Source organism: Leucoraja erinacea, chromosome 31, assembly GCF_028641065.1.
Source record: "Leucoraja erinacea ecotype New England chromosome 31, Leri_hhj_1, whole genome shotgun sequence".
NCBI classification, from domain to species: domain Eukaryota; kingdom Metazoa; phylum Chordata; class Chondrichthyes; order Rajiformes; family Rajidae; genus Leucoraja; species Leucoraja erinaceus.
In genome coordinates, this window is record NC_073407.1 from 5984105 (window position 1) to 5995756 (window position 11652).

The 11652-nt window shown below is 42.9% G+C and overlaps 1 protein-coding gene across 5 annotated transcripts in view; it reads right to left on the reverse strand.

Moving 5' to 3' along the window:
* The window catches only part of LOC129711847 (multivesicular body subunit 12B-like), a 224990-nt gene that overhangs the window by 156603 nt on the left and 56735 nt on the right, over positions 1–11652 (reverse strand). For all 5 annotated transcript variants that reach the window (XM_055659807.1, XM_055659809.1, XM_055659810.1 and 2 more), the window contains exon 6: positions 10079–10204. In XM_055659807.1, coding sequence (XP_055515782.1) covers positions 10079–10204 — 126 coding nt within the window. The remainder of the gene's footprint in view (positions 1–10078; positions 10205–11652) is intronic.

Sequence of the window (11652 nt, forward strand, 5' to 3'; positions counted from 1 at the left end):
TTCACTGCCGTTTATTAAACGCTAAGGATTTTATCACAGCCAGATCCCTTTCTTTGTTGACAGACTTTAGTTCAAAATCCCAGATGGTGTAAACGTGTAATATCTGTTAAGTTGATGAATTTCGGGGAATTTATCAAATTGTTATTTCATGGAACAGGCCATCCCAGCCAAGATCAGCACCGATTGGCCATCAATAACTGTCACAAGAGTGATACAGGGTGGAAACAGGCCCTTCTGCCCAACTTGCCCGCACCAACTAGCATGTCCCATCTGCACTAGTCCCACCTGCCTTTGGCCCATATCCGTCTCAACCTGTCCTATCCATGTACCAGTCTAATTGCTTCTTAAACGTCGAAATAGCCCTTGCCTCAACTACCTCCTCCGGCAGCTCGTTCCATACACCCACCACCCTTAGCGTGAAAAAGTTTTCCCTCAGGTTCCTATTAAATCTTTCCCCCTTCACCTTAAGCCTATGTCCTCTGGTTCTCGATTCCCCTACTCTGGGCAAGAGACTCTGTGTGTCCACCCAATCTATTCCTCTCGTGATCTTATACACTGTCACAATTAACTGTCCTTGAACTGAGGAGCTCTCTGGACCATTTCACGGAGCAGTGAAATGCTCTGTGAACCCAAATTCACAGAGACACCAAACCAGGAAAAAGCGAGTTTCCTTCCTTAAAAGGCCACTGATAACCCAGATGAGTTTCTCCAACAACCTGATAGTTTCACAGCCACCATATTGAGCCTCGTTTTTGCAGCTTTATTTGATTAACAAATTAAAATCTCTCAACTACGAGAACACAAAATGGACAGCATGTGTGGACAGAATGGACAGATGCAGTTCAGGTTGGGAGCCTTCTTTAGTCTGAAGAAGGTTTCCAAGCCGACATCATGATTGTGGTCATTGTTCTTCGTTGATCATTAAAAAGCAGTTGGGTGATGAAGGTTTGTAGGGATATGGGCCACAAGCTGGCAGGTGGGACTAATGCAGATGGGGCGCATTCGTCAACATGGGCATGTTGGGTCAACGGGCCTGTTTGTGTGCTGTACAACTCTATGGACCATCCTTTGTCCATTCCCTGCACAACATGCTCACTCAGTTCTGTTTACTTCATTGTCACGTGTACCGAGGTACAGTGAAACGCTTTTGTGGCGTGCCAACCAATCAGCAGAAAGGCAATACAATCAATGAATTCACAGAGTATAGATACATGATAAGGGAATAACGTTTAGTGCGAGGTAAAGCCAGCAAAGTCCGATCAAGGATAGACCTAGTGTCATCAAAGAGGTCGATAGTAGTTCAGCACTGCTCACTGGCAATAAATATCCTGCTCGGACCTTTAAATATTAATAAATGTATCAAATGCAGTTGTGAAACATTTGGATATCAGCAGATGTGTGAAATCTACTTAAAGCTCAGACAACAGGCAATCCTGAAAGCCCACACAAGTCATGCACGTCATGAACCATTATCAATCACTGTTAAACTGTTAACCATGCTGTAATACTCTTAGACTCTGGCCTGTACCTTTATCAAGCACAATGGCTACATGCCCCTATGTTGCATCTGTAATAGCCAAACTTCAGAAGTGGCTGCCATATTATTCTGACTAGAATCCGATGTCTGGAGCCATAAGTTCAAATCCTAGCATGAGGACTGCAGATAATTAAATTCAAATAATTAGAAAAGGCTGGAATATCGAGCCGCTACCGTTAAGAGTGACAATTAAACTACAAGATATTCATAAACCCCCATTTAATTCACTAATGTGAACCTGCTATCAGCACACAACCCACTCTAAGTGGGTGATTCTTGACTGCCCTCTGAAACAGGCAAAAAAATACTCATGTGTAGGAAGGAACTGCAGAAGCGGGTTTACACCAAAGATAGACACAAAAAGCTGGAGTAACTCAGCGGGACAGGCAGCATCTCTGGAGAAAAGAAATAGGTGACGTTTCAAGTCGAGACCCTTCAGACTGAGAGGCGGGGGAGAGGGATAGCAGAGATATGAAAAGGGACGTGGAACAAATGAATGAAAGGTATGCAAAAGGATAAATGAAAGCCAAGAAATACTCATTTCCAGGCACAATTAGGAATGGGCTGTACTTGTTCGTTTTAACCAAAAATCTCCACATCTCTTGAACCCGAATCAAAATATAAACTTGTTGCCAACAGTTTTACAAGTTCACGAACCGCATGGTTGTAATTTATTTTCACAGGGAAAACCCGAGATCCTAAAATGAAAGAGTTGATCTTGAAAGTGTCAGTATCATTAAGATTTAAGGCATCATTAAACTGGCCTCAAAACTACTTGATAAAACCTGGGAGAAAATGCGAACAAAGCACTCCAGCTTTAAAATGCAGTCACTCTGCATGAGGAAATAAACTAGCCCGAGAAAGGGAGACTTGGAAAAACTAGGTTGCGTGCTTTTTTGGTGAAATACAGTCTATGCAGACAAACAAAAGAGCCTTGCATACTTTCAAAGGGAAAGGATCAATATTTTCTCCTTTATCACCTTCAGTTTAATAACCCAGTTTACAATGTCAATCCCAGGTGACTACACACACAGCAAAAAATCATTCACTAATTCCTTTTTTCATTTAGTAGACAAACCACAAACCTCTAGTCCCTGTAGTACACTTACAGACATTTCTGCTGTAGTCAATGACAGGTTTTTCACAAGACTGAAAGCTAAGTAGAATTTCATAAGAAGCTAAAAATTATCAGCATTTTGTGAAATCCTTTGGGTGCAACACATTTTTTGTTAAAAACAGCAAAAACTGATCTGTATCTAATTAAATCTTTACTGTGACCCTACCTGGGAACAAATGCTGACGTTAATGTTTTTTTTTTAATTCCACATCAAAATCTAATCGAATAATTGACTGTTCAAAATCAAGCATTTTGATCATATTCTTCTTAATTCTCTGTCTAATAGTATTACTTTTCTGATACATTTTTGCTTTGAAACATTTAATTAAAATTACATAATCCTGCAAAGTAATTTGTGAAGCAAGACAACAGGATGAAAAACAAAGCAGATCAATCTACTCCATGTCAAACTTCTACAAGCCAACAAGTTTTAGAATTTGTTTACCAAAATATCGCAATTTAAAATAACACCAGTTTGCGATTCACTTACAACATGAGATTGCCAAAGAAAAACTGTGCTGATATTCGAACAAAGTCCAAAATTGAACTAAATCCAAGATTGGAAATAACCGCATTTTAAATGAATACACAAATCAAGTTGTAATGACCAAATATGTAGGAATGAACTGCAGATGCTGGTTTATACGGAAGATAATCACAAAATGCAGGAGCAACTCAGCGCGTCTGTTGCTGGTCCACATTTGTTCTGGCCTTTTCCCACCTCCAGATTTCACCCTCATCCTCACCACCCATCCCTCCCCACCATCCCCACCATCCCCACACCTTCACTATCTTTCAGTCTGAAGAAGGGTTTCGGCCCAAAACGTTGCCTATTTCCTTCGCTCCATAGATGTTGCTGCACCCGCTGAGTTTTTCCAACATTTTTGTGTACCTTCGGACACAAAACGTCACCTATACCATTCCTCCAGAGATGCTACCTGACCCGCTGAGCTACTCCAGCATTTTGTGCCCATCTTCCATTTATAATGAAATGAAGCAAAACCAATATAAACTTGAAAAATGGAAACATTCTAGATAATTAAAATGTTTATTTTTCCTGCGTTTCTGAACGGATCACAAACAGTTCTAAATACAGGTAAAAGCAAGCTAGTAAATGGAAATACAAGGTGAATGTGCACAACTAAGTCATAGGCCTTCGCCTGGCCAGTTTCAACAAGGTTGTAGCTGCCAGCTCACCATTTAATGATATAGGAAGCTGGAGTCCAATAAGCAGAAAATGATGGCACTAGGACTCTTGTACATTTCATATCTAGATACACTTGGCACAATAGCCAGCACAGCGGTAGAGTTGCTGCTTTACAGCAACAGAGACCCGGGTTCAATCCTCACTATGGAGTTTGTGCATTGTACGTTCTCCCTGTGACCACATGGGTTTTCTCCGGGTGCTTCCACACTCCAAAGACGTACAGATTTGTAGGTTATTTGGCTTCGGGAAAATTGTAAATTGTCCCTACCGTTAGTCTGCGGGGATTGCTGGTCAGTGTGGGCTCAGTGGGCTGAGGCCGCGTTTCCATGCTCTGTCTCTAAACCAAAACGAGACTAATACAGACTATTCCACAACAACCAAGACGATAGGAGTGGTAGAATTCCTATAGTTTCGCATTGTGCTTATTTTAAACATAGATCCTCACTATTTGTAAATTTGCAGCTGAAAATTCAATATGAACCATGGACACAATATCCCCGAGGTGGTTCATTCCTTAGATCTGCACTTTAAAGGGAATCTCATAAAAGTCGTCTAATTGGGCCACAGACAATTAATGATAAATGAAGAGAATTTTAAACTAGTGGGTACGGCAATCCACTGCTGGTCAGTAAGAACAAAGAGCTGACATTTACAGAGGGTGACTGAATTGTAATAACCAAGTGTAGGGCTGACAAACTTTGGGCGTTACGGTGGCACAAGCCAGAAACCCAGGTTAGATCCTGACCACGGGTGCTGTCTGTACGGAGTTTGCATGTCCTCCCCGTGGCCGCGTGGGTTTTCGCCAGGTGATCTGGTTTCCTCCCACACTCCAAAGACGTACAGGTTTGTAGGTTAATTGGCTTCAGTAAAAAATCCTAAATTGTCCCTAATGTGTGTCGGATAGTGTAAGTGTATGGGGAGGGATGGTTGGCGCGGACTCGATGGAGCGAAGGGAGTGTTTACGAGCTGTATCTCTAAAGTAAACTAAACTGAATACATATTTCAGATTTATCTGCAGACAGTTTGAGGGATGAATGAGGGGATGGTAATGTCGGGAGAGAATATAGAACTCGAAAGCTCAACTCAAGAGCCACCAGTCTAGCTTCATTGAAGGTACCGGCTGAAAACTGCTTCAATTGAAGTCAACGGTTTTCTTCTCCCCAGAATTATATTGGAAGAAATTATGGAACATCCAAGTCCTGATGTTGAACAGTAAGAGTGAAGGGGTCAAGTCAAATGAGAAATGCTAATTCAGCATTGTCGGACAATGGTACTCAAGGAGCAGAACGTAAATAAGGATCATTCAATGAGTGTAAATGCTCTGGCTGTAGTTTGTCAGGCAAAAGCAAAAACACCCAAAGATTTGTCTAATTAAATGAGGGATTAGAAGAAGTATTGAGATAGGATGGTGTGATCAACCATGTTCCAGACTGCAGAGAGATCAAAGAGGGTAACACAAAGTGCTGGAGGAACTCAGCTGGTCAGGCAACATCTGCGATGGGATCAGACAAACAATGTTTCAGATTCGGACTGAGTATGATGTACCTCAGTGCACTTCCTTGTGTGCTTACTGTCAGTATTATTTCAGGGTTGTGGTAAGAACAGAAGCAGGATTCAGAAAGATTAAAAGGGAACTGCAGATGGAAGAAGCCACAGAAACTGCATTGCAAATGAAGGGAAGGTTGAAGATGGAGCTGGAGCCCGCAAGGATAAAGTACAAACCGTTTGAGGTGTGGGTGGTGGGACGGCAGTATTGAAATTGAGGGCAATCCATATCCGAAAACGGGAAACACTTCTTCAGCTCACATGTGGGATTGTGGAGGAGGTGAAAGTGTTAACCGTTTTGCATCAAATGAACATTTGTGGGTCAGAGCATGACATGTCGGATATAGCAGCATATTGGTCATTTTATTCAACTGGTAAAATGAGGCTTGGACGAGTGATGTGGAGTCAGAAATTCAATTCTACCTCCACTGCTGGCAAATTTAAAATCAATTAACTTGTTAAATAAGCCTGCAATTTAAACAAAAGGACAGTACTAGCAATGGTGACCATGAAGCTACTAGATTGCAGAGAAGTCCCTTGTGGTTTCCAGATGGCTTTCAGAGAAGGTAATCTGGCATCTTTACTTGCGTTGCCCTTTATGTTACCTCAGAATTACAAAATTCTGGCTGACTCTTAACTGTATCCTGAAATAGCCCTGCAAGCTTCTTCGTTCACGAGCGATTAGAAATGGACAATAAATTCTGGCCTTGTCAGTGACAACCACATCACATGAATGAACTCATTAAAAAAAGCTCACAAAAGGCCCAGGAGAAATGAGGAAATGGGAGAGAAGCCAGGGAAGGCAGCAACAGAGGGACTTGAATAGCCGATCTCAATCTTAATACCAAAACGACTCTGTGGGGGTTTCTGTCCACTATATGGGGAGGGGGGGCAGAATGAAGGTTTAATATGACTATTGGCACAGAAAGGAGGTGTGATTCTCTTTCATCTGGAGCAGTGGATGTGATCAGTGGAAACTAAACAATGCTCAATGTCAGGGAAAATCGAGAAAATAAATTAGTTATTCCTCCCTCATCTTGAAACCCCCAATCCCAAATTAACAACAAATTCAATCAAATGACTCAAATAAAATTTCTCGACTTGCTTGGACTTGCCGTTTTGAAGGAGTTTTAAGGCGGATGAAAACGTATCCTTGTAGGTTACGTTTAAAATAACTAGCAATTATAGAGCATGCTTAATGTAGTGAAACATCCCAATGCATTTCAGAGGCATAATAAAAAGAAGAAATAAAAATACCACAGATCCCATAAGAAGCCTGCCTTTGATATTGCTTGCCTAGGGCTCGAGTGGGACTAAGTTGGAGGTGTTAAAATGGGCATTTTTGCCTGTTTTAATTCTGCTAAAGAAGTCAGTTTTTCCTCATTGGTCAGAGATGCTGCCTGTCCCACCGAGTTACTCCAGCATTTTGTGTTTATCTTCTAAATATTCTCTATTTTGAATCACAGAGTCTTTTACTGAGAGTAAGGGAATCAAGAAACAGTGGAGATAGGTTTAAGATCAGATGGGAAAGATTTGATGGGAACCTCAGGGACCATTTTTCCACACAGACGGTGGAGGGTATATTGAACACGCCGGCACAGGAGGTAGTTGAGGCAGATACTAGAACAGCATTTAAAAGACATTCATACAGGTACATGGATAGGATAGGTTTATAGGCCAAACGCGGGGAGGTGGGACTAGTGTAGATGGGGCACCTTGGTCAGCATGGGCAAGTTGGGCCGAAGGGCCTGTTTCCCTGCTCTATGATTCCTACGTGCAAATTTGTGCAGCTTTCCTTCCGAAGGTATTGTACACCAGCTCAAAGCCCCCTCACAAAAGCCTGAATTCGATAGATTGTCCTGGTGCAACACAGGTGAAGTATTGGAACCACTTTTAACCAAGGAAATTATTAGGTGGATGTAAAAGTTTGGGCTCCACAGAAAATTATTTTATGGAAACTTTGGACTCCAACCAAGTAACCTGGCAACCAGACAGGAAGTCAGCATCACCAAGAATGGGCTATGGACATTTCATGGGCTCTTCAGTCAGAAAGCACACTTGATCCACATAGCCTCTTTTTCTTACTTACCGAATAGTTTAGTTAAGTTGAGTTTTGGCTTCGAGATACAGTGCAGAAACAGGCCCTTTGGCCCACCGGGTCTGCGCCGACCAGCGATCCCTGCACATTAACACTATCCTACACCCACTCGGGACAATTTTTACATTTACACCAAGTCAATTAACCTACAAATCTGTACGTCTTTGGAGTGTGGGAGGAAACCGAAGATCACGGAGAAAACTCACGCAGGTCACGGGGAGAACGTACACACTCCGTATAGACAGCACCTGTAGTCGGGATCAAACCCGGGTCTCCGGCGCTGTGAGATAGTAAAAGGCTTGGATAGAGTGGACGTGAACAGGATGTTTCCACTAGTGGGAGAGTCAAGGACTAGAGGTCATAGCCTCAGAATTAAAGGGCATTCCTTTAAGAAGGAGATGAGGAATTTCTTTAGTCAGAGGGTGGTGAATCTGTGTAATTCTTTGCCACAGAAGACTGTGGAGGCCAAGTCAATAGATATTTTTAAGGCAGAGATAGATTCTTGATTATTACGCATGTCAGAGATTATGGGGAGAAGGCAGGAGAATGGGGTTAAGAAGGAGAGCTAGATCAGCCATGATTGAATGGCAGGGTAGACTTGATGGGCCGAGTGTCCTAATTCTGCTCCTATCACTTATGACCTTCTACCTCGTCTCATAGAATCCAAAATCCCACCAAATTTAGTTTAGAGATACCCCGTATACGCAGACCCTTCAGCCCACCGAGTCCATGCCAGCCAACAATCAACCTTACACTAGTTCTTTGTCCTATACACCAGGGACAATTTACAAACCTCTACATATTTGGAAGGAAACCGGAGCACCCGGAGGAAACCCACACGGTCCGTTCAGACAGCATCCGTACCCAGGATCGAAGCTGGGTCTCTGGCGCTGCGAGGCAGCAACTCTAGTGCTGCGCCACTGTGAGGCCGCATCCACCACCTGTTCCTCAAACTTCACATTTGACTGTACTTGCAATTCTCCAGAACTGGTGACCTTCCTCAACCCGTTCTATCACAAAAACGCCCAACAGCATTCATCCTAAAGGCCTCGCTTTGGCCATGACTCCTCGAGCTCATAGTGCACTATGGTGAATGAGGCTTCCCATTTGTCATCTTCTCTGGAATGATAGTGGACTGCAGCAATAACTAATGCCAGTTCATAGCTGGGCTCTTGGTCTAATGGAGAGCCAAGGATACTGATCATCACTATGTTTTGAATGAAAACCACAACACGTCTTTCCTTGGCAGGTAAAGAATCAGACATGCAAACGTGTGGGGAAAAAAGAGTAAAAGGTGCAAGTTAATTAATTGGTTCTTGGCCTCTGCCCTCCATTCTGCGAATGGTGTATAAATCTGTAAATCATACTGACATTTTCACTCAGAGAGTTGGGAATCTGTGGAATTCTCTGCCACAGAGAGCAGTGGAGACCAACATACTCAATGTATTCAAGAGAGAGTTGGATATAGTTCTTAGGGCTAATAGAATCAAGGGATATGGGGGGAGAGCAGGAACAGAGTACTGATTCTGAATGATCAGCCATGATCAGATTGAAGGCAATGCTGGCTCGTTGGGCCGAATAGCCTACTCCTGTGCCTATTTTTTATGTTTCTATGTTCCTTTGACATGCATTCCCAATTCAGTGCACTTGTGGGTGGTAAAATACTCAAGATACTGTAGGCATCAAAAAGCATTGGAGCAGTACCACCAGAGTTGTCTTTGCAAGATCCAGCTAAAGGATAAGGATAAGCAAGCCAATGTCAGCATCCTCTCTTGGTTCAATGTCCTGGTGAGATATGTAGGAAGGAACTGCAGATGCTGGTTTATACCGAAGATAGACAAAAAATACTGGAGTAACAGGCCAGCCAGTATCTCTGGAGAAAAAGAATAGGTGATGTTTCGGGTCGGATCCCTTCTTCAAACTGGATACAGTTCAGTCTAAAGAAGGGTTCAGACCCAAAACATCACCTATTCTTTTTCTCCAGAGATTCTGCCTGACCCGCTGAGTTACCCCAGAATTTAGTGACTATCCTGGTGAGATGTCCTGACGGCAGACACCCAAATCAAGCACTCTATCGCAAACTCCAACACCGAAAGAGATTTTCAGGAGACGTGGAAAATGCCCAAAGATGGCCCCTGAACCTCCTTGAAAAATCTCTTACTGTGTCTCCCTCCAACTGGAACGCATGGAGGCCCAGCATAAACAGTATAAAGTGCATCCATCTAAAGAACTCAACTAGCAGGCCCCTTACAGTTCCTCCATCTCATCAGTTGCGGTATGCATGGATCATGCGTTGGGCTCCGCAGTCAGCTCTGAATCATTATGGTAGTGGCAACAAATCCACCCCAACCCGGAAAATATCCTGACAACAGGAGGAGGAAACAAAAAATCTCCTTACTTCTGTTACAGTGAAAATTAAAGAATACTGCTCTCATTGCAGCATTTCCTCTGGGACAAGTCGAAGAATTAAAATTCACACCCATATCAGGAACTGGTTCCCTAAAGAAATGTTCCCCAAATGAAAATGGTAAATCCACAGAGAAGGTGAGCCATCAATTTTGTAAAACACAGTACCTGGGAAGGTTAGGAACACAGCTTGATGAAGATGACGTAAATGATGTTTTAGCAGTCGATGTTGGGATTTCTTGTGTCCTTGGAACTTTTCCCATTCTGTACCAGATTCCCATGTTGTTCAGTTCCCTAAGTAGACAATAAACAAGTTACAGAAAACCAAATAAAAAAAGACCAATTATCCCTTTGCAGATCCCTCCACAGATGCTGCCTGGTCCACTGAGTTATTCCGCAGTTTGCTTTTTGCTGTCCATAAAACATCCGCAGTCTATGGTGTCTCTAATATACAAATTCTATTTTGTGGGAAATATACTTACTTGTCGGAAAGTTTATGTATTAGGGTGACAAAAAGTGTACCAAAGGCTACTTCATAACCTCAAGATGGCAAGATTAAACAACCAAACTCAATTTTCCTTCTTGGTTTGAATAGCTTCTTTATATTCTCAATCAGACATCCAAACACAGTACTGTTGAAGGGTCACATTCTTCCTTTCAGTTGCAGATGATGGCGGCACAGTGTCGCAGAGGTAAAGTTGCTGCCTTGCAGCGCCAGGGACCAATGTTCGATCCTGTCTATACAGAGTTTGTACGTTTCCACTTGACCTGCGTGGGTTTTCTCCAAGAACATCAGTTACCTCCCACACTGCAAAGACGTGCAGGTTTGTAGGTTAATTGGCTTGGTATAACTACAAAAATTGTCCCTAGTGTGCAGGATAGTGCCAGTGTAAGGGGGTCGCTGGTCGGTGCGGACTCGGTGGGCCAAAGGGTCTATTTCCGCGCTGTATCTCTAAAACTAAAAGACTAAAATTTCCTTCTGACTGCTTTCTTTTCACTGAGCTTTGGACTTGAAAGCAGAAAGACTTGCTTTTATGAAACTTTTAACAACTTGTCCCAAAGTGTGTTAAGTATTATTGAAGTGAGATCGAGGTTGCAATGTAGGAAAACTGCAACCAATTTGCAGAAGAACAATCTCTGGTGCTTAACCATACGATTAAAACCAGAAGACGCAAGGAACTGCAGACACTGGGATCCTGAGCAAAGCACAAGGTGTCGGAGTAACTCAACAGGTCGTGCATGCTCCTCTGTGGCAGTCTGAAGAAAGTTTCAAAACCGAAACGTCACCAATCCATTCCCTCCACAGATGTTGCTGTATTACTGCAGTGTTACTCTGCGTTTTAAAAGCAGAATCTCGGCTTTCATGACACAGAATGAAAGATAAATGGTGGCCTAAACACCGAGGAGAACTAGAATGTAGGAGCGAGGTGCTGCAGATGCTGGTTTACACAAAAGGATACAAAGTGCTGGAGTAACTCAGCGGGTCAGGGAACATCTCTGGAGAACATGGACAGGTGACGTTTTGGGTCAGAACCCTTCTTCAGACTGATTGTGTTTAGTTTAGTGTAGAGATACAGCGCAGAAACAGGCCGATCGGCCGGCCGGGTCTGCATTGACCAGTGATCCCCATGTATTAACACAACCCTACACACACTATGGACACTCTTACATTACCAAGCCAATTAACCTACAAACCTGCAAGGCTTTGGAGTTTGGGAGTAAACCGAAGATGTTGGAGAAAA